At 42.5% G+C, this 22,984-nt stretch overlaps 1 protein-coding gene across 9 annotated transcripts in view; it reads left to right on the forward strand.

Annotated features, from left to right (window-relative positions):
• Positions 1-22,984, forward strand: part of LOC116941609 (receptor-type tyrosine-protein phosphatase kappa-like) — a 135,322-nt gene that overhangs the window by 86,906 nt on the left and 25,432 nt on the right. For 4 of the 9 annotated variants that reach the window (XM_032952820.2, XM_032952821.2, XM_032952826.2 and 1 more), the window contains 7 exons: positions 486-497; positions 3,063-3,547; positions 8,058-8,145; positions 9,084-9,160; positions 10,058-10,084; positions 12,453-12,489; positions 12,911-13,008. In XM_032952820.2, coding sequence (XP_032808711.2) covers positions 486-497; positions 3,063-3,547; positions 8,058-8,145; positions 9,084-9,160; positions 10,058-10,084; positions 12,453-12,489; positions 12,911-13,008 — 824 coding nt within the window. The remainder of the gene's footprint in view (positions 1-485; positions 498-3,062; positions 3,548-8,057; positions 8,146-9,083; positions 9,161-10,057; positions 10,085-12,452; positions 12,490-12,910; positions 13,009-22,984) is intronic. The other 5 variants (XM_032952822.2, XM_032952823.2, XM_032952827.2 and 2 more) reach the window with 2 other exon arrangements.

A 22,984-nucleotide genomic window follows, 5' to 3' on the forward strand; every position in this document is an offset into this window, starting at 1 on the left:
TGGGCCACCATCTCACCACCCAGCTGTTCTTCATCAGGGGCCAATAGAAATCTGCAGAGCTGGCTTTAGGTATCAGCATTGTCTCCGTTTTCTTTTTCCTGGCAGCCTTGTGGAAATTAAAGGAGGCAAAGAAATATGCTTCTGATTACGCATGCATTGGAATTTAAATCTGTTCAGCTACTCTTTCTTGCAACAAAATTGGGATTTAAAATAAATATATATACATATTTTTGAAGAACTCATAGCGGCTGCCGATTTCTGTTGGCACCGACCACCATAAACACAGCTTCCGCTCTGTGGCGTCCTCACGCTGGCACCACGTGGCCATCGGCCACTCACCAGTGCAGGATTCCCTTTGTTGGCGCTGGCCTGGAGTGGTTTTTTTGGCTGGAGCACTCAATATTCATGTTTATATACGTGCGCTTCCCTTTTTCTTCCCTTCATGCCGTTGTCACTTCTACTGCCACTTGTCTCTCCGGACTCAGTGTCTATCGCTGGTAAGTCAGTGTGCCAGCCATCCTAACGCTGCATGTCCATTGTGTGCAGTGGGAATGGGGCCCTTGGCTCCCCAAGCAGATGCTTGTTTATTCGGTCAGGTTACAAATGCCTAGGTATATGCACACGTATGGGTGCAGCGGTAAATGAAAAGCCCTGCAGTTTCTTGCTCATGCAACTCCTCGCAGAAGGGCACCTCTGCTAGAGGGAGCCCTGTAGAATTACACAATGCAGTATTTTCTCCCAATCTTTGTCCACGCAATATGTACGAAGAAATATTGTCTATATTAAACACCTCTTCTTGACCTCAAGTTGGCAAGATGTGGAAATTCATATTAAATAGTACACGCAGTTTTTGTATATATACAGCACAAATCAAATCACGGATTAGACTTACAAATTTAGTCGATGGCAAAAGAGGGAGAAATCTGCAGCGCAACAACGCCCCATATCTAAGGCGCGTGGCAAGAGAGACGACCAGCGTGTTGCTGCTCAAGCGTGCGAATGAAACAACTCCTACAAAGAGTCCATGGGCCACGGCAGAAATCGGTACCACCTAAGGTGAAACAAATGGAGTCGTACCGCTTTATGTGTAAATGATAACGATCGTTAACAATACTTATTTATTCATAATAAAGGTTCTTGGGTTAGATCGCGTTTATTTATAAATGTGTCGTAACCCTCCACCATTCTGGCGAATTGCCCGATGATGCTGGAAGTATTTACCAGCGAAACGTCGTACTCAAACTGTAAATGTGGATTAACTCTTCAACACACCGGTGGGCTGAAGTAGTGAATTATTTGTCTTTGTCAACGTGACACTTTTTTTGCTGATTGGCCGTGTCGGGTGGTGGAGGGTTACGACACATTTATAAATAAACGCGATCTAACCCAAGAACCTTTATTATGAATAATATTGGTCGCGAAAGCCTACGTGTTAAAATACTTATTTAATTTATGAAGCACCGTTCATCGAGAATCTCAAAGCGCCGTGCAAGACAGCAGCAAAACCTCCAGCGTAAAAATAACTTATGAAACTAACAAATATATGATTAAATAAATGCTAAAAGCGATTTCCTGAATTTACTAATAGATAAATATACGAAAGTGGATACTGTAAATACATTTTAAGAAGTGTTTAAAAAAATGCCCACTGACTCAGAGAGTTCCTGAGATCTCGTGGAAGGGAGTTCTAGAGGCTTGTGTCTACACGGCTTGGTGACCCATTGACCAAAGCCTCTGTGACCTGCGAATGCAGAGAGGATCCGCATCCCCTGATGTGAGAGATGGGACATGGGTGCAGTGTGTCTCTGAGAGGGGCTGGGGAAAGGTGGTTCAGTTACGGCCAACAAGAGGGAATTACTTTATCAACCCACTCAATTGTATGTATGCATGTTGAGCTTCTTTCACACCATACTCGGCTAACTGCACAAATTTAAGTGGTTATCACATTCAATCACTTTTTGGCCACATTCAATCAATTGTAACCACTAGATGTATGCTACCGCGGGTGGTACTGACAAGTAAAATACCTTTTCTGGGCTCATGGACTATAATAATAATTTGGTTTAAGAGAAGCTAAAAAAACAAGAAATACCTGCATTATCAGTGCATTTAAGAGCAATGGGTCTTAGGATTTCGTTTAAATGCAACATACAAATTAAACCAACTTACTAAAGATCCATACAAGAAGCAGGGGAAGCATCCTAAATCATCTGGGAGGTTTCCCTTGTTTTCGTGTTTTCCTATTTTGGCAGAATTCATCCTGAATTTTGCGTGGCATGAAAATTAGGAGGAGGAGGGCTACATGTATGATGTGTGATAATGTGAGGAATGATAGCCATGTTAACCCACCCATTTACCCTCTGCTCATATCTGCCTTATGTGTACAACGTGACTCATTTTCCCGCCTTGCAAGCTGTTAATACTTTTTTTCCCCACTAGTTTTACACGCTGAGCAAAAAAAACGTTCCATTTTGTTGCAGAAAATAATCACCCACCAAAGCTTTTAAAGCTTCCAGTGGAAATTGCTGCACGTTTCATTCCATGAATTACGTATCTTAAAAGCCGGTGTAAATTTTCCCTCGAAAATGTGGTTATTATATGACAGCGTTGCCGCATACTACCACTATTAGGATTTCTGATGTTCACACGCATACAGTATGTTGTTTTGTGTGCACACTTTCAGCATTGAGAATTCACATGGCCCACAGAATCCCAATGTGTGTACAAGCGGATCACACTGTTACCTTCCTAAATGCCCAAACAAAAACATTCATAATAAATGCATACGACTCCTGTTGTATCGCGTGTTGCCCAGCATCGTGGCCGACGTTTTGCCCCACGTGCTGGAAGCCTCTTGAGGAACCAAATTCAGCGCGACTTATGTCGGTTCCTGAAGAAGCTCCCAGCACATTGGGCAAAACGCGAGACATTGTACCGAACAACACTCCCATGACACAACTCATTGGACAGAGAGATATATATATACAGCACAATCTTGGAAACGTTACGCAATACGATGAAATGTAGATAATTCAAAATCCTCTGTCTGTCATCTGTCCTAGATGAGAACCATGGCAGTGTGAACTGCTCAGCGGAGCAGCCTGGCCTCGCTTGCGGTCCCAGTGTCGTTGGCGTCATCGGCTGCGGCGGTGGCGGCGGCGGTGGTGGCGGCGGCGGTGGCAGCGGTGGTGGTGGCGGTGGTGGAGGAGGAGGAGGAGGCAGCATGGCCAAGGCGGTGCGGTCATTCCACACGCACCACGGCCCGCCGAGCCAGACGCACCACCTGCCTCCCCACGCACCGCCCCCTCAGCCTCCAATGCCACCGCAGCAACAACCGCAACAACAACCGCAGCAACAGCCGCAGCAACAACAACAACAACCGCAACAACAGCAGCAGCCACAGAGGCACCGGCGCCCAAGGGATGGGCCCGACTCACCTGCCTACCACACAGGGCGGCTGCACCCTGCAGTGCGCGTGGCTGATCTTCTGGAGCACATTGGACAGATGAAGACCGGGGAGGGCTACGGCTTCAAAGAGGAGTATGAGGTGACAGCGCTAACTGGATGAATGAGTGGGGGGGGATATGGACAAGTTTGGCACAGCGCATGGGAAGCCACAAACGTCCTGTTGGAAATGTGTTTTTTTTTTAATAGAGCTCTCTTTGTCACTCGTGAATTCACATTGGACTGCAATCGCGCAATATTTCCGAGGCAATAGTCAGCTACAGTACTTTTCAGTCTGCCTGACTTGGCCTACCTAACAGTGTTGTTTACATGTTCCATAATAGCACTATCACTATTTCAGTCCATCAATGGTAACTATACTTCACCTGTCCGGATACAATGTGTCTTCCACAGTTTCTCCCATTTGTTGCAACCTTCAGCTCCGCTGAAAGCTCCTCTCAAAGTGCACGCTTTTCACATTCAAGATAGCGCACCCAGCTCACCCAGGCCCTTCCCTTCCCCACAAGAGCACTTAGGCAGCGGTTGGCCAGTTCTTATCCTGACCTCGTTTCAGGTGACATCCTGCCACCTTACATTGAAGAACTCCCCTTAAGCATCCTTCATTGGACCCATTCAATCTGGCTTGCTAACTCCCCTGTGAGCTAACTTTTTTTTTTCCAAACAAGCCACTAAGATCCCCAGCTGCATTGTAAACTTTTGTTTGGTCTGTTATTAGACCACTTCGTATACAAAAAGTAAATCTCTGAGAAGTTACATTTCAATGGGTCGCTTGTTTTAGGGGCAGGTACTTAAGATCAAATATTAGGTCTGAAACTGTGATGGCTAAATATAGATCCATATCGAGCATTTGATACATCCCATATTGGCTGTGAAAATACGTTTATGGCCTATATATTGGCGAGGCTTATGATAATTAGTACTTTGTGTATTTTTTTTACAGCAGTTATTGGTTGTGTTGGTAACTGAAACATGTTCAAAGTCTGATAGTGGAAAGCTGCGTTGAAAGCCAACAGAATACGCAATCAGAGCAGCGTTAAAATTTTCCAAACTCAATTATCGTATGGCTTTACAATATTATAAAAAACAACATTATTTACACTGCCTTTATACTCTGTGCCGCTGACCTCCCCAGCTGCTACATTAAGGTGATTTTAAAATATTGGTTCGTTTATATATAAAAAAGTCAGTTGTAGTTGAGCTAAAAAAAACATTGAATGTTACTCTATTCTGTATTCTCAAATAGCCACGTTTATAAGTGTGTGTGTCAGTCCAGTGGGAAAATTGTGTGCTGCCTAAAAAACAATGCTAATCCCCGCGTCAGCACAGCAATAGGCATGTCAACCTGCCAAGGAGATAGACAGAGAGCTGGGGATTTTCCGACACTGACAGCAAATATCTTCAGCATCATCGGGGTCAGGATTAAGATTCATAGCCATTAAAATATGTTAAGGTTAAGAGTTATATTGTAATACATGTGTATGAAACACAAACATAACACCGATCGGTAACATACCACTTAATGGATACAGCTTAGGTGTAAGATAATTGTACTTGTGTTTAGCATCTTTACGAATACTCGGCAAACCCAAATGACCCATTACTTATTAACTCTGATTCAGAAGTCTCGTCTAATATGTCAGTACATTTTTTCCCCCCAAAGTAAACATTGACAGTTCAACTTGTAATTGTCATTCATCATAAGCGTTCTTGGAGATAAAAAAAAAACGTCTAGCCATTTCCCCATGCAACGTTTTAACTTGTTGTTAAAACGCGTGCTTTTTAGGTCCTGATTAACACCACCTGTTCTCCGCACGCCATGTGTGCACGGTATTAAATTCACACAGCCTCTTAAAGGGCCTTGCACACTTTCTCACCTCAGTACCTGGGTCCTGAAGTGACTCGCACATCAGTATGCTCACATCAAGAGCAACCCACGGTGCATTGGCTGTGAACTCTTGCCACCGGTATCTTGAAGCAAAGTCCATGTTGTGCATAGCAAAAGGGAACACCTGCCAAATGAAAAATCCATGGGAATATGGTACAACCTTTTCTTTCCGACCAACATATTCCAGCGGCACCATAAAAGCAAAATTGAACTTTAGGCTGAGGTAGAGACGAGGCCTGGTAGTGTGTATAATGTAACCACCTCCCAAATACGACCATTTTTTTCTGCACACGTGTTTTTTTATGTTTTGTAGAGTGGCCTTCTATTCGTTTCAATACCAGTTACCGCACATAGGGCACCTGGGCGTGTGAGTGCATACGCATAATGTGACTTTTAATTCCTCGTATCAAAATCTTAGAAACTTGATTTAAACCTCGATTTAATCAACTTAAAAAAAATATAGAATGTCTGGTCTCATCCGTCGCCGTTTTCAACGTTGACGTTCATGGAACATTAATGACGTGTTCTCTTTGTTTATGTTAGTGAAAATGTGATACCATACTAGCAACTAGCTCTGTGATAGATTTACGATGCATGGCACAGTCATGCAATTACCCACAGGTCAACTGACCCTGTTTTTAATGCGAATTTTTTTTAAATACATCCAAATAACTTCTGAAACTTCCATTACAGGGTCACAGGGTTACAATTTGAATCTTTTGCTCATGACGTTGTCAAACATCAATTCGCGTTTCCAAGACAATCGAGGACCTATGCTAGTTACATGCTTGATTGTTATTTTTTTCATATTAGTTGCAAATACTTTGGCTATTGGCACCATTATTTGTTTTTAATTTTGTGCAGAACCTCACCATTCATTAAAATAATAGTAAGATAAATACTATTTGTAGTTGAGACTTAGATCAAAATTAGCATTAGCATTCCTACAGCCAGTCAGGCTTTATTTAAATATACCCCCCCCCCCCCCCCATCTCTATGCATTAATAAGGCATACACGGTAAGAGGAGGGTGATAATGATCATATGCGTAATGAGGCAGAATCCAATTATCAAGATAAACGTATTCTTTTGGCTGGCGCTTGCTATAAGTGGGACTTGGTGCTTACAGATGATGCAGCGTTGCCACTGCCACGTTGATAGGCACCTGTGTCAGCTCCTGCACTTCCCCATTAATTGCATTGAAAATTCCACCGTTGTGTTTATTGGCCTCGAAGCAGCTCCGAATATTCTAGATTTAAAGCTTTCGTGACTGCAAGGATCCATACTCTTTGGTTATTTTATTTTTTTACCTACGTGACTTTACCCAATAGCTCCGAATATCCTTGCAAGCGCACGGCCTGCGTACATGGCACGGAATTGTCAATAGGGCATTTTCCGGCTCAGTCGGTGAGTGGGGGTTAAGCAGGTTGGTGCAGTTCTCTGATTCACCCAGGCCCACGATGCATTCATCTTTCCTGCCAGTTTGAATATGGCGCAGGGGGCACTGCAATTTTACAGAGCAGTTATTTTCACACCGAGGTAATGTAGAACGGAGAAGTTAATTCATGGTAAATGTGTTAAGCTAATAACAGTTTATACGTCTGCCATGAAAAAAAATATATTGCGCATTAATTACTAGGTGGACATATTCTACAAAGAACAATTTTTCAGGTGAGTCACAGCAATAAGCCAGATACTACAGAAGTATGTTTTAGTCATTCTTAGACATTATATATAGTACCGTTTAAATTGTTCCACAAATAACAAGTAAAACGCATGTTTTGATTGTTTGATATTGCAAAATCGGTCATTTATCCCAACATCTTCTCCCTGTAAATTTCAAGCGTTGATATGTATTATCACTGATAATAACACAATTATTTTATTGATAATTTACTGCCATTGAACATGTATTCTATCGTAACAAGAATATAATATTTAAAACAAATAACAAAGAAATTCTCACTGACAAATTCCTGGTTAAGATGGTTGCTAATGTCCAGACAAAATCATAGGGTCTTATGTTCTGGCTCTGATAGGAACCCTTGTGATTTGTTTAATCAATAACAGAATGAGTCTGATGGTGTCTGGCCTTTTCTCTTCTGGCATTATTCGACAGTATTTATCAGTCTATCTATATATATAAAAAAACAGCGTGTGCCTCATTAAAGAAAAGGGTAATCAACCCATGTTAAGACTAAATTACATATATGCATATATAAAATGTAATCTTAGCAAAAATTCTGCATTTATAAAAGGAACTAAGAAAAAATAAATTTTGGCTTGCAGTCTAATAGACATCTGGAGCTGTTATTTTCAGCTTTGGCCAAATGCATTTAAAAGAGGGAAGCTTGGCCGTTGTCCATAAATCGCATCAGTACATGGAGTGACTATATTTCAAATAATCTTTCATCCAAAGTCGTGTGCATTCCTGTACCCAGAGGACAGCATTGAATGAAAACAGCTTAAATATAGTGCCGAGAATTTGTAAGCAACATTGCGGGCAACGCAGCTAACACTTTAACCAGCTGATATAACCATCGAGAGAAGTGCAACATTATTCCTACAAAAAGGTTTGATCACAATATAGTATGGCACTCAGAATAGAGAATTTGTGAAGTCGTGTCTTCAACTTAAATGGTTTTATTTATTTATATGCACGTATGTGAACATTTCATTTTGCATATCTCGTCTCTTCTTGTTTTCAGAGTTTTTTTGAGGGACAGTCGGCTCCGTGGGATGTGGCTAAGCGAGATGAAAATCGGGCCAAAAACAGATACGGCAACATCATCGCTTGTGAGTTGATGCATTTCATTTTGACTCAGCGGTGTCAGCGGCACAGCAGAGTCAACACTTTCTATCTACACACGCACTTGAAAATAAAAACGTGAGGTTGTTGGTCGCCCCTTTTGTCTTTAAAATTACACATTAACAATGTAAGCCGGCGTGTATATTTCAAATTGCCGTAAGCATGTTAAAAGTCTTTTTTGAATGCCATATTTCGAATTATATATATTTATTCCTTTCTAGATTTGAAGCTTTCGTGACTGCAAGGATCCATACTCTTTGGTTCTATTCAGTAAAGTGACGTAGGTAAAAATAAAACAACAAAAATCACGACGTTTCGGCCACAACACAAGCGGCCTTCATCAGGTGAAGGGACCAGACTGTCTCGAAGACTGCGCTGGAGTGAAACAGAGCCAAGCTCAGACCATGGCCTTTAAGCTGTGTGAGAGGGATTAGGGTTTTGATTTAAAGCTTTCGTGACTGCAGTAATTCATATTCTTAGCTCTTTCGGTAAAGTCACGTTGAAGGGAAACAATTTAATTGGCGGACTTAGCATGATGAAAGGTGAGTCCGCCAATTAAAATTTAGTAGTGGTACCCCAAACTTTCGCAGCACATGCGGGTGCATGTGCACCTGCATGTTCACCCTCTCTACACCTTTCATCATGCTAAGTCCGCCAATTAAATGCTAATTTTTATGCTAATTCCTTTGTCAAGGCACCTTAATCCCTCTCACACAGCTTAAAGGCCGTGGTCTGAGCTTGGCTCTGTTTCACTCCAGCGCAGTCTTCGAGACAGTCTGGTCCCTTCACCTGATGAAGGCTGCTTGTGTTGTGGCCGAAACGTCGTGATTTTTGTTGTTTTATTTATTACCTATGTGACTTTACCGAATAGAACCAAATAGTATATATTTACTTGTTTTTTTTGCTCACCTACCCACTCTGACAGATGACCATTCCAGGGTGATGTTGAATGTATTGGACGAGGAACAAAACAGTGATTACATCAATGCCAACTACGTTGACGTAAGTGAATTTTCAATGTCATGCATCGGAAACTGTCCATATTGACTTCCACAGCTGAAATTGGGAAAGATGATATTTCTGGTTATTAAAATCTATCCTGGAACGACAGAGATGTGGTTCCTCTAATCTCGCCGTGTTATGTTTCACCGGGTGTTGACATTACCCGTGCAGACTTTAGAAAAATAGAAGTAATAAATAAATGGCCCTTTATGCCTCTGTATTTGGTTAATAGAAATAGCTTGCTATGTTGCTGGCTTTGTGCATGCAAGTGATTAAATATTAATGATGCTCCAGTCCACTAGCCACATGTTTATTAGGCGTTTATGTTTCTTTGAAAGCAACCACTCAAAGTGTTTCAAGCAGTCATCTATTGCACTAATCTTTCTCGGAGGCTGCTGCAAGTCCTCCTCGAGGGCTGGTTACACGCCGCCAATATGTTGGATTTAATTGCGAGGTGGTTATATTAATCAGACGTGGAGTTTATGCAACCGGAATTAAGCACAGCATCAACTGTGAAAGCTATGCGATGGCAATTTACAGCAATAGCTCTGCGGGTTAAGGTTAGGATTGATCTATATCGATAATAATGCATTGACTTTGCGTTATATGATGGTAAAAAAAAAACGTGTGTTACTTTGAATTCCACGTCTGCCCGAGTAGAGTCTACCAAGTTAGCACCGTGATTGGCGAGCGCCCTTTGTTGCGATGCTCTGCTTGTCCACCACCGGAACACAGCGAAAAAAAAAAATCTAACCTCCCTCCCTCTTTTGAAGTCGGTCTGAGCACATATTTACATTGTGTAATGTTCAAAGTAGCTCACACACTCTCTCTATATCTCTCTCTCTCTCTCCTGTGACACGCGCGCGCTTCTCTCATTGCTTTGCATTGGGACATCAGCTGCGTTGCTGTCGAGAGCTGTGCATGGTAAGATCGAGCGGGGGCCCGTGCGAGCACGTTTGTCGCGCTGCTCTAACATGATAGCCACAGCCGTGTTTGCCCAGTGAACATATATTCTGTTCAATATGGGCCGAGTCAATATGGACCACGCTCAAAACACACTCCGGTGTTAATAGGGCCATGGAAACAGAGAGATGAGTTTTTAAGGTGCCTCTTGATGAGTTGTTGTTGTTGTTGTTGTTGTTCTGCTATCGTTATTAACACCCGCATATTTCATCTTAATTCATATTTGCTAATTTGTCGGGGCATGGCTTGGCATCCTTTTAGATGAAGCATTTTAATCAGGCACAGAGGGCTCCCCCACTGTAGCGATATCATTCCTTCCTCCCTCTTATTTTTTCACTCATCGTTGAATATTGTTTAGTAATGTACATGCTGCATAGAATTAATAATATGATAATGTTTCTGAACTGGTAGTAACAATAAGCCATTGCAACTCGATTAAATGTATTCAGCAAAGAACCATCAGTATCAGGCCATCGTGTCAAGCACATGGTAAATACACCTATGCTACTGGGCGGCTATGGTGCCTCTGTTACATGCAATGACATTTAAAAAAAAACAATCAAAGTACAATATTTCCGTTTAAGGACCGACATTAGTTTTAACTCACGTACAATATCAAGATTCTGTAAGAAAGCATCACCACACTGTCCCAGACGTCAGTGTAATTTTTACCATACTTCAACGCTGGTCAGAGCAGGATGTATCAGAGTGATATTTGAACCAGGACCGGTTGATATCATCACTTTCCGCTGATAATGTCTGCTGGCCAGGAAAGCAAACTTCGATGCCGGGTTCATAGTGGAGTTTGCTAACCACTGTGCCAGCACTACTCCCATATATCATCATGGCATATATGCAGCAATAGAAATGATGAATTTGAGGTCAGTGTTTTACCATTCTGTATAAATACTTTGTAGCTTTTTGAAACACTTTCCTACTTACCTACTTAGGCAAAGTTTGATTTGACTTATTTAAGCATTTATATTCAACACGGTGTATTAGGTGGCATACCAGAGGTCACCGGAGGTCACACCAAGTTCACTCTATTGGCTGGGTGTTTGAAACAATGGGGCTAAGTTTCTTACATCTCCCTACCTCTGCCCACCCAGAAGCATACATGGGTTAAACCAAATTTTAGTCCATTGGTAGGTCATTCGTGGTGGGGCAAAGCGTGGGTACCCCCACCTCTTTTTTAAGATGTCTGGCCAATGTGGGAAGCTCTTAAGACCTTGCTCAAGTGGAGGCCCTTTCCACCAGCAATGACACGAGTAAGCAGCTGCAGAGCTGCACCTTTATCCCATTACCTGTTGAAATGATTGATATGTGACGGTGCACACTTATTTTCTAAATGGTTTTTAAAGCTTACGAGAATACAAGGAGCTATTTTATTCGTCCTGGGATAACTTGGTAGTCTTTGGTAATAAACATATTCTCTCTACACAGTAAGTTTATTTGAATTCCACTGGAATGAAATGGAATGCGAATGAGCATTATATGGACATAATATATCATTACATGCTGCATATTCAAGAACTGTGTGCTAATTCATTGTCAACGAGTTGATAATGGTACTGCAATTACAATAATTAATTTCTATGCTTTCTCATGTTTGTGGACATTAAGAAATCTTATTTCTGACCAACATTACCCACCCATTGTCGCATTGAAAAGCTATAATACCACAAACAATATCCAGACATGTAGCACAGGGAGGACATGAATGTGTTTCTGCTTAAGTTATGCCGCCTTAATGCCCTTTTTCCCTGAATGAAGTGAAAAATAAAAGATGGGGCTGTTTGTGGCATTTATACTTTATAACACTTCCACAGAGCCCTAACTCTTTGTAATGGGCAGCATAGTTGCCTGAACGATAGTTCTCACGGGATGTTGTTAAAGGGGTTCCAGGAATTTCCGGAAAAGGTTAATGACTCTCCTTTTGAGTTGGCCCTTTGGAGGCATGGGACCTCCCAACCGTAGTGCTCTATTTTATCGCAGCAGGGCAGGCAAGCGATTTTTGTTTTATTCCCCATTATCAGCGATTTGTCCTTTTCCTGCAGTAACATTTCACGAACAGTATATTCAGCTTAAACCAGTTCAACTAAAAGGCTAATGTATGCTTGTGTTTTTTACTCCTCTCCCAAAAAATGTCTTTCAGAGCTCATCAAACCTAACTTTTGCACAATTAATCCAGTGCACGCTTCATTGTGTGATCTCGCTGTACAATGCATACATAGTGGAGCAGCGATTCTGATGCGTTTCATTTTAATGTTATGTGACAGCTCAAAGGACTTGAAATTCAAACAGTATTCCTTTGTCTCTCTTTCTGCAGGGATACTACCGAACGCACCATTATATCGCCACACAAGGCAAGTCGGAATAATTGAGTTATCTCACAAAACAGCCGTATATTGTCAACACAGCATGCTGTATTTCCTCACGAAAGCATCATTTACATTGGCCGCGTAGCTTATAAACGCAGCCTGCTAATTAAAGCGTCCCCAATAACATCGTGAATTACAACGCATCAGTTTATCCCGTTGAAACAAGGCGGCGGTAAATTTGGAATTGTGCGGCTTATTTAAAATGAGCTCTTGTGTGTCTTTCCAAAAGCGTCCGCCGCACTGTACTCGTGCAATAGATGTACCCCAGTAATGGAAAGAAAGAATAAACAAAACCACCCCCCCCCCAAAAAAAATAATAATAAAACAACACAGTTTGATTTATATTGGCCGAAAGGCATTGGACCATCGACCATTGATTTTATTTCCATTGTGCACCCGCGTTCAGGTCCGCTTCCCGACACAGTTGGCGGCTTCTGGAGGATGATCTGGCAGGAGCGCAGTGCCAGCATCATAATGGTTACCAATCTGGTGGAAGTTGGCAGGGTAAGCGCATGCATCTCTTTAAAAGAGTATGTAGGCAAACCATCTAATAGGGTCTAATGCTCTGGGGAATAACCTTTCGGTGATGTCCTCTGAGATAGCGCGAGCTGCTCTTTGTTGCACCGAGCAGGGCGACAAGCGCAATGCATCGACGTCCGCGTTTAAAAAAAAAAAATATTGGCAAGGGCCCACTGGCGTTCTCAGCCAGCAGAGACGGGGAAAAAAATATTTGATCCTTTTTTTTTTTTTAAAACAAGGAATCCTGTTGGAAATGAAGTGAGCAGTATAAATGCATATACGATGTGTACATACAGTATCTGAGGGAAATCTTACTGTTATTCACAGGATATCCTTTCGTGCCATGAGCTCAAACATATAAATCCCTATGCAATTGATTCTTAAATAAAATTTCTAACACAAGCCTCGGTTCTCTTCAACCTGTTCGTATCGAGGATCAAACCCAATGTCAGTGCACATCACAAGCCAGGGACACATTCAGCAATCCCTGATACGTCTCATCAGCGAAGCAAACAAACGCACATGGGATAAGGCTTACGCGTCTCTAGCCTGCACATGGCTATTGCACATGCATAGCAAGCAGATTGGTGTAAATCAGTCTGGTGACAGATCCCAGGAAACACATGCTGCACGCTACAGCCTTGTAGCCTTCCATTATAACTCAGTACAGAGATACATATCCCTGTATTGCCTTTATAGACTGTTGGGGCAAGTGCTGTTAGCGAGCACCTGTGAAGGCCGGACACGACACACGAGGGGGTTGAGTTGGCCAGGACCACGCCCGGCTACCTTCTCCTCCCCAGTGCTGATGTTTACACACTGCGCCAGGTACTCATTTAAGGCTGAGTCGACCTAGTGGAGGCCCATCAGTACCAGTTCAAATATACCCCGCTGCAATTGGTCTTGAGTGGGAATCGAGCTCTGGTTCTTGGGTTTGTAGCACAGTGCCCTAACAACTGCATCACATACAGAGCGATATCAGCGTAAAAAAGCAGAAATCTCATTTCGCCATGAAGGGTACTGTGGCAAGTGACGTTGGCAAGTATCCATTCATGCCAGCCTGGCGCACAAGAGAATATAATAGGACCAGCACCAAACACTGCCACCTTTATCTCACAATTGCTGATGTTCATAAACTACACCAGGTTTAGACCAAGATGATTTGTGGATAGGTTCAAAAGATAATTGTCACTTGTTTTGTTCGAGGCCAGGCATTAAATTAGCGTCCTTGGGATAGGATGCAGTCTCTCCCTTCTTGAATTGCTGAATGCTCAACCTGGATGTGTCTCGACTGACCCAAGGTTGTCCAAACGACCTTAAGGTGACATCTTTGATACGGGCATGCAAATTAGACGTGTTAGTGGAGCAAATGTTACTATTTGCATTTCAAGATCTGCTGACATATTTTAAATGTCCTTGCATTGGAGCCCCAAGGGTTACTGCGGGGGTAATTGTGCGCACGGCCGCAGTAATTTTCACAAAAGCAAAATAAAACTTGAAAACGTTTTTGCTCTGTCAGGGCCCTGTGATCGTGACACATCGAATGCAAAAGACAATTTTCAGCTTCGGATAATGCGAGAGCTACAGAACAGTATTGTCTGGGAAAAATAATTTTTTAAAACATTGCTGCTCCACTTTAAAATTCCTATTGCCGTGCATACCAAAAAATCATTGCGACTTTTTTTCCGTTTTATATTTCTATTGAGCATGATATGCACTGCAGTGTAACTCTTTTTGTTTTGGCGCTGAACGGCTCCGTGAAAAATTATTGCACAGTCAGCCGCATTATGATATATATATGATTTTTGGGGGGGTAGAGTAAAACAAATGTCTCCAGAACACGTGCTTTAATTTGCAGGCAGCGTGTGACTTTTGCAAGGCACTCAGAAGGACATGGAAGTGGGGCACTGGGTATATTTAGTAGGAGGTGAATACGTCTGTCGTGTACACGAGCCGGAGCATAGTGTTCGTTGCCTCTGGCTGGGAACATCTGTGGCTTGAGCCACTCCCGCGTTGGTGGGGGCATTGCAACCGCCTCTCCAAGTGACTTGATCTGCTGGCAATGTGGCTTTAACTATTTGGGAGTGTCCCAAGGGCATGATATCAAATTACGAAATTCTGATGTATTGTACGCTGCTGCACCTAGCGTCGATGACCACAGGCAAGTGGCATGCGAGGTTTTGATCTGAATTGATTCTCTTTCGTTTGAGCTAATATATCAGAATCACTGAAGCAATGCTGAAGATGCCTTTTTGAATTACATTTTGTACCTTGCAGCTATTCTTTAAGTTATTCTGAGCATGGTGCATAAATGGACCATTAATTTCCCGAACACTCATTTTTTACTATTATATATACACTATTTTTAATTATCGCGATTAGTGCTTTGCACCGTCAACTCTGGCGACGTGGGTTTGCCACGTGGACAAGTCGGAACTAAACTATAAACTTAAATCTTGATTTTAGGCTTTCGTGACTGCAGGAATACATACTCTTTGGTTCTTTCGGTAAAGTCACGTGGGTAGACAAATAATAATAGGTCACGGCGTTTCGATGGCAACACAAGCAATCGTCATCAGGTGGGACAACCACAGCCAAGAGAACTGCTGAAGTAGGCGAGAGATCTGCCGTGGCACGAGGTTATATAGTAGGCTTCGGCAGTAGGGGGGGAGAGAGAGAAGGTGATGACGGTTGCTTGTGTTGCGATCGAAACGTCGCGATCTATTATTTTTCCACCTACGTGACTTTACCGAAAGAACCAAAGAGAATAAACTAACATTTGGTATTTTACCAGGTAAGGCCGCCGACCTCTTTGGGTCTTTTTCGGAAGGGACTTGACAACAAATGATGGCTCAACGAAGTGGCTTATCACGTGGAAATGTATAGCAGCCAAATACTCTAATACGCACCTATTATAAAAGGCCGGCATGCTGTTTGTCCGACAACTCATTGATAAGAGAAGAGAACATTGCAGAAGGCCTGAATCAAAAAGCTACGCAAAGTGGACCCCCCCCCCCCGCACCCCCAGATATGGTGGTAAAAAGTTGATATAACAGGTTTACAAATATTGTTATGTACAGAGTCAGAGTCGGTAGTATCTACATGCCTACACACCCTACATACAATAGAGTCGGTAGTATCTACATGCCTACACACCCTACACACTAGAGTCAGTAGTACCTACATACCTACACACCCTACATACAATAGAGTCGGTGGTATCTACATGCCTACACACCCTACACACTAGAGTCAGTAGTATCTACAGTGAGGGAAAAAAGTATTTGATCCCCTGCTGATTTTGTACGTTTGCCCACTGACAAAGAAATTATCAGTTTTTAATTTTAATGGTAGGTTTATTTGAACAGTGAGAGACAGAATAACAACAACAAAATCCAGAAAAACGCACGTCAAAAATGTTATAAAATGATTGGCATTTTAATGAGGGAAATAAGTATTTGACCCCTCTGCAAAACATGACTTAGTACTTGGTGGTAAAACCCTTGTTGGCAATCACAGAGGTCAGACGTTTCTTGTAGTTGGCCACCAGGTTTGCACACATCTCAGGAGGGATTTTGTCCCCCTCCTCTTTGCAGATCTTCTCCAAGTCATTAAGGTTTCGAGGCTGACGTTTGGCAACTCGAACCTTCAGCTCCCTCCACAGATTTTCTATGGGATTAAGGTCTGGAGGCTGGCTAGGCCACTCTAGGACCTTAATGTGCTTCTTCTTGAGCCACTCCATTGTTGCCTTGGCTGTGTGTTTTGGGTCATTGTCATACTGGAATACCCATCCACGACCCATTTTCAGCCCTGGCTGAGAGAAGGAGGTTTTCACCCAAGATTTGACGATACATGGCCCCGTCCATCGTCCCTTTGATGCGGTGAAGTTGTCCTGTCCCCTTAGCAGAAAAACACCCCCAAAGCATAATGTTTCCACCTCCATGTTTGATGGTGGGGATAGTGTTCTTGGGGTCATAGGCAGCATTCCTCCTCCAAACACGGTGAGTTGAGTTGATGCCAAAGAGCTCCATTTTGGTCTCATCTGACCACAACACTTTCACCCAGTTGTCCTCTGAATCATTCAGATGATCAAAGCACAAACTTCAGACGGGCATGTATATGTGCTTTCTTGAGCAGGGGGACCTTGCGGGCACTGCACGATTTCAGTCCTTCACGGCGTAGTGTGTTACCAATTGTTTTCTTGGTGACTATGGTCCCAGCTGCCTTGAGATCATTGACAAGATCCTCCCGTGTAGTTCTGGGCTGATTCCTCACCGTTCTCATGATCATTGCAACTCCACGAGGTGAGATCTTGCATGGAGCCCCAGGCCGAGGGAGGTTGACAGTTCTTGTGTTTCTTCCATTTGCGAATAATCGCACCAACTGTTGTCACCTTAAATTTTGTTTAAAAGCTTTCGTGACTGCAGTAATTCACATTCTTAGTTTTTTCGGTAAGGTCACATTGAAGGGAAACAACAAAATAATAAAATATATATAAAACCTTCTCACCAAGCTGCTTGGCAATGGTCTTGTAGCCCATTCCAGCCTTGTATAGGTCTACAATCTTGTCCCTGACACCCTTGGAGAGCTCTTTGGTCTTGGCCATGGTGGAGAGTTTGGAATCTGATTGATTGATTGCTTCTGTGGACAGGTGTCTTTTATACAGGTAACAAGCTGAGATTAGTAGCACTCTCTCTACACACCCTACTTACAATAGAGTCAGTAGTATCTACACGCCTACACACCCTACACACAATAGAGTCAGTAGTATCTACACGCCTACACACCCTACACACAATAGAGTCAGTAGTATCTACACGCCTACACACCCTACACACAATAGTCAGTAGTATCTACATGCCTACACACCCTACATACAATAGAGTCAGTAGTATCTACATGCCTACACACCCTACACACAATAGAGTCATTAGTATCTACACGCCTACACACCCTACATACAATCGAGTCAGTAGTATCTACATACCTACACACCCTACATACAATAGTCAGCAGTATCTACATACCTATACACCCTAGACACAATAGAGTCAGTAGTGTATACATGCCTACACACCCTACATACAATAGAGTCAGTAGTATCTACACGCCTACACACCCTACATACAATAGAGTCGGTAGTATCTACATACCTACACACCCTACATACAATAGAGTCAGTAGTATCTACACGCCTACACCCTACATACCCTACGTACAATAGACTCAGTAGTATCTACACACCTACACACCCTACACACAATAGAGTCAGTAGTATCTACACGCCTACACACCCTACACACAATAGAGTCAGTAGTATCTACACGCCTACACACCCTACACACAATAGAGTTAGTAGTATCTACACGCCTACACACCCTACATACAATAGAGTCAGTAGTATCTACATACCTACACACCCTACATACAATAGAGTCAGTAGTATCTACACGCCTACAAACCCTACACACAATAGAGTCAGTAGTACCTACATACCTACACACCCTACACACAATAGTCAGTAGTATCTACCTACCTACACACCCTACACACAATAGAGTCAGTAGTATCTACACGCCTACACACCCTACACACAATAGAGTCAGTAGTATCTACATACCTACACACCCTACACACAATAGAGTCAGTAGTAGCTACACGCCTACACACCCTACACACAATAGAGTCAGTAGTATCTACATGCCTACACACCCTACACACAATAGAGTCAGTAGTATCTACACGCCTACACACCCTACACACAATAGAGTCAGTAGTACCTACATACCTACACACCCTACACACAATAGTCAGTAGTATCTACACGCCTACACACCCTACATACAATAGAGTCAGTAGCATCTACATACCTACACACCCTACACACAATAGAGTCAGTAGTATCTACACGCCTACACACCCTACACACAATAGAGTCAGTAGTATCTACACGCCTACACACCCTACACACAATAGAGTCAGTAGTATCTACACGCCTACACACCCTACATACAATAGAGTCAGTAGTATCAACACGCCTACACACCCTACACACAATAGAGTCAGTAGTATCTACACGCCTACACCCCCTACATACAATAGAGTCAGTAGTATCTACATGCCTACACACCCTACACACAATAGAGTCAGTAGTATCTACACGCCTACACACCCTACATACAATAGAGTCAGTAGTATCTACACGCCTACACACCATACATACAATAGAGTCAGTAGTATCTACATACCTACACACCCTACACACAATAGAGTCAGTAGTATCTACACGCCTACACACCCTACACACAATAGAGTCAGTAGTATCTACACGCCTACACACCCTACACACAATAGAGTCAGTAGTATCTACATGCCTACACACCCTACACACAATAGAGTCAGTAGTATCTACATACCTACACACCCTACAAACAATGGAGTCAGTAGTATCTACATACCTACACACCCTACACACAATAGTCAGTAGTATCTACATGCCTACACACCCTACATACAATAGAGTCAGTAGTATCTACATGCCTACACACCCTACACACAATAGAGTCATTAGTATCTACACGAATACACACCCTACATACAATCGAGTCAGTAGTATCTACATGCCTACACACCCTACACACAATAGTCAGTAGTATCTACATGCCTACACACCCTACATACAATAGAGTCAGTAGTATCTACATGCCTACACACCCTACATACAATAGAGTCAGTAGTATCTACACGCCTACACACCCTACACACAATAGAGTCAGTAGTATCTACACGCCTACACACCCTACATACCCTACATACAATAGAGTCAGTAGTATCTACACGCCTACACACCCTACACACAATAGAGTCAGTAGTATCTACACGCCTACACACCCTACATACCCTACATACAATAGAGTCAGTAGTATCTACACGCCTACACACCCTACACACAATAGAGTCAGTAGTATCTACACGCCTACACACCCTATACACAATAGAGTCAGTAGTATCTACACGCCTACACACCCTACACACAATAGAGTCAGTAGTATCTACACGCCTACACACCCTACATACAATAGAGTCAGTAGTATCTACATGCCTACACACCCTACATACAATAGAGTCAGTAGTATCTACATACCTACACACCCTACATACAATAGTGTCAGTAGTATCTACACGCCTACACACCCTACATACAATAGAGTCAGTAGTATCTACATACCTACACACCCTACACACAATAGAGTCAGTAGTATCTACATGCCTACACACTCTACATACAATAGAGTCAGTAGTATCTACATACCTACACACCCTACATACAATAGAGTCAGTAGTATCTACACGCCTACAAACCCTACACACAATAGAGTCAGTAGTACCTACATACCTACACACCCTACACACAATAGTCAGTAGTATCTACCTACCTACACACCCTACACACAATAGAGTCAGTAGTATCTACACGCCTACACACCCTACACACAATAGAGTCAGTAGTATCTACATACCTACACACCCTACACACAATAGAGTCAGTAGTATCTACACGCCTACACACCCTACACACAATAGAGTCAGTAGTATCTACACGCCTACACACCATACATACAATAGAGTCAGTAGTATCTACATACCTACACACCCTACACACAATAGAGTCAGTAGTATCTACATACCTACACACCCTACACACAATAGAGTCAGTAGTATCTACATACCTACACACCCTACATACAATAGAGTCAGTAGTATCTACATACCTACACACCCTACATACAATAGAGTCAGTAGTATCTACACGCCTACAAACCCTACACACAATAGAGTCAGTAGTACCTACATACCTACACACCCTACACACAATAGTCAGTAGTATCTACCTACCTACACACCCTACACACAATAGAGTCAGTAGTATCTACACGCCTACACACCCTACACACAATAGAGTCAGTAGTATCTACATACCTACACACCCTACACACAATAGAGTCAGTAGTATCTACACGCCTACACACCCTACACACAATAGAGTCAGTAGTATCTACATGCCTACACACCCTACACACAATAGAGTCAGTAGTATCTACACGCCTACACACCCTACACACAATAGAGTCAGTAGTACCTACATACCTACACACCCTACACACAATAGTCAGTAGTATCTACACGCCTACACACCCTACACACTATAGAGTCAGTAGTATCTACACGCCTACACACCCTACATACAATAGAGTCAGTAGTATCTACATACCTACACACCCTACACACAATAGAGTCAGTAGTATCTACACGCCTACACACCCTACACACAATAGAGTAAGTAGTATCTACACGCCTACACACCCTACACACAATAGAGTCAGTAGTATCTACACGCCTACACACCCTACATACAATAGAGTCAGTAGTATCTACACGCCTACACACCCTACACACAATAGAGTCAGTAGTATCTACACGCCTACACCCCCTACATACAATAGAGTCAGTAGTATCTACATGCCTACACACCCTACACACAATAGAGTCAGTAGTATCTACACGCCTACACACCCTACATACAATAGAGTCAGTAGTATCTACACGCCTACACACCATACATACAATAGAGTCAGTAGTATCTACATACCTACACACCCTACACACAATAGAGTCAGTAGTATCTACATACCTACACACCCTACACACAATAGAGTCAGTAGTATCTACATACCTACACACCCTACATACAATAGAGTCAGTAGTATCTACATGCCTACACACCCTACATACAATAGAGTCAGTAGTATCTACATGCCTACACACCCTACACACAACAGAGTCAGTAGTATCTACATACCTACACACCCTACATACAATAGAGTCAGTAGTATCTACATACCTACACACCCTACACACAACAGAGTCAGCAGTATCCGCACCCATTGTGTGTGGGTGGGGGCGAGGCGCTGAGAAGTCATCTGCGGGAGTGAGAAGAATAGGGGGGCGGTCAGAGGCTGGGAAAAAATCTAGCGTCTATAAATTTGGAGGGAAAATTGGATAACAATCGATGCGACCACGGGGGATTGAGAACATGCAAACTCCAAATATACAGGTGGCGGCGTCGGGATTGGACCCATGACCTGTATACCAGGCGAGGTAACACTCTCGCCACTACCTGCCCCCCCCCCCACTTCTTCACCAACCTGCACTGAAGTTTGGTTAAACAACCCCCATGGCCAACACACCATGGGAAGAAGATTCTTCATCTTGCAGTGGATTGACCAAGGGCTGCATATCTTAAAATATATACATATGTTTTATCATGATATAATCACAATGCTGCATCAATGCAGAACAAAATTACCCATTGGCTGATTTACTGCAATGGATTTTTTTTAAAGACGCACTGTTGTGTTGCTTGAGCATTTAGATAGGCCAATACATTTAAAAGTTAATTAAATCTATTGTTTGCTATAGCCTCGTTTGAAATAATTTTTTTATCAATTACAGAAATTAAAAAATTAAGATTCTAAAATTGTACAGCTTATCACGCATTGCATCATGTGGCATGGTTTTTGTTTTATGCAACGATAATTTTTCGTGATTCATCAATGTCATTTTGTGGTTTTATCTTTCAAATTTTTTTTTTATCTTAAATAACGTGGCAATATTTGACAGCCAGGGTAGAGGCACAGGATAGAACTGCAGTTTGTAAAACAGAAAGGAAAATGGAATAAAAATGTATAATGATTAATGTAACACTTCAAATTTAATATCAACCTGCAATAATAATGGAAATATTCCACAACACATGCGCCACCATTGCCTCCGTGTTTCACGTTGCTGGTTTACTTTTCGAGACTGTTGATGGATCAGTGCTGCCACCTGCTTGTGACAAAGTGATTACGCAGTCTAGAGGGCCCCGAGCCTTTAGCTGGCTTTGGCCAGGCGTGGTTTA

This window comes from Petromyzon marinus, chromosome 12, assembly GCF_048934315.1.
Source record: "Petromyzon marinus isolate PM22_M1 ecotype Great Lakes invasive population chromosome 12, UKy_Petmar_22M1.pri1.0, whole genome shotgun sequence".
Taxonomy (NCBI): domain Eukaryota; kingdom Metazoa; phylum Chordata; class Hyperoartia; order Petromyzontiformes; family Petromyzontidae; genus Petromyzon; species Petromyzon marinus.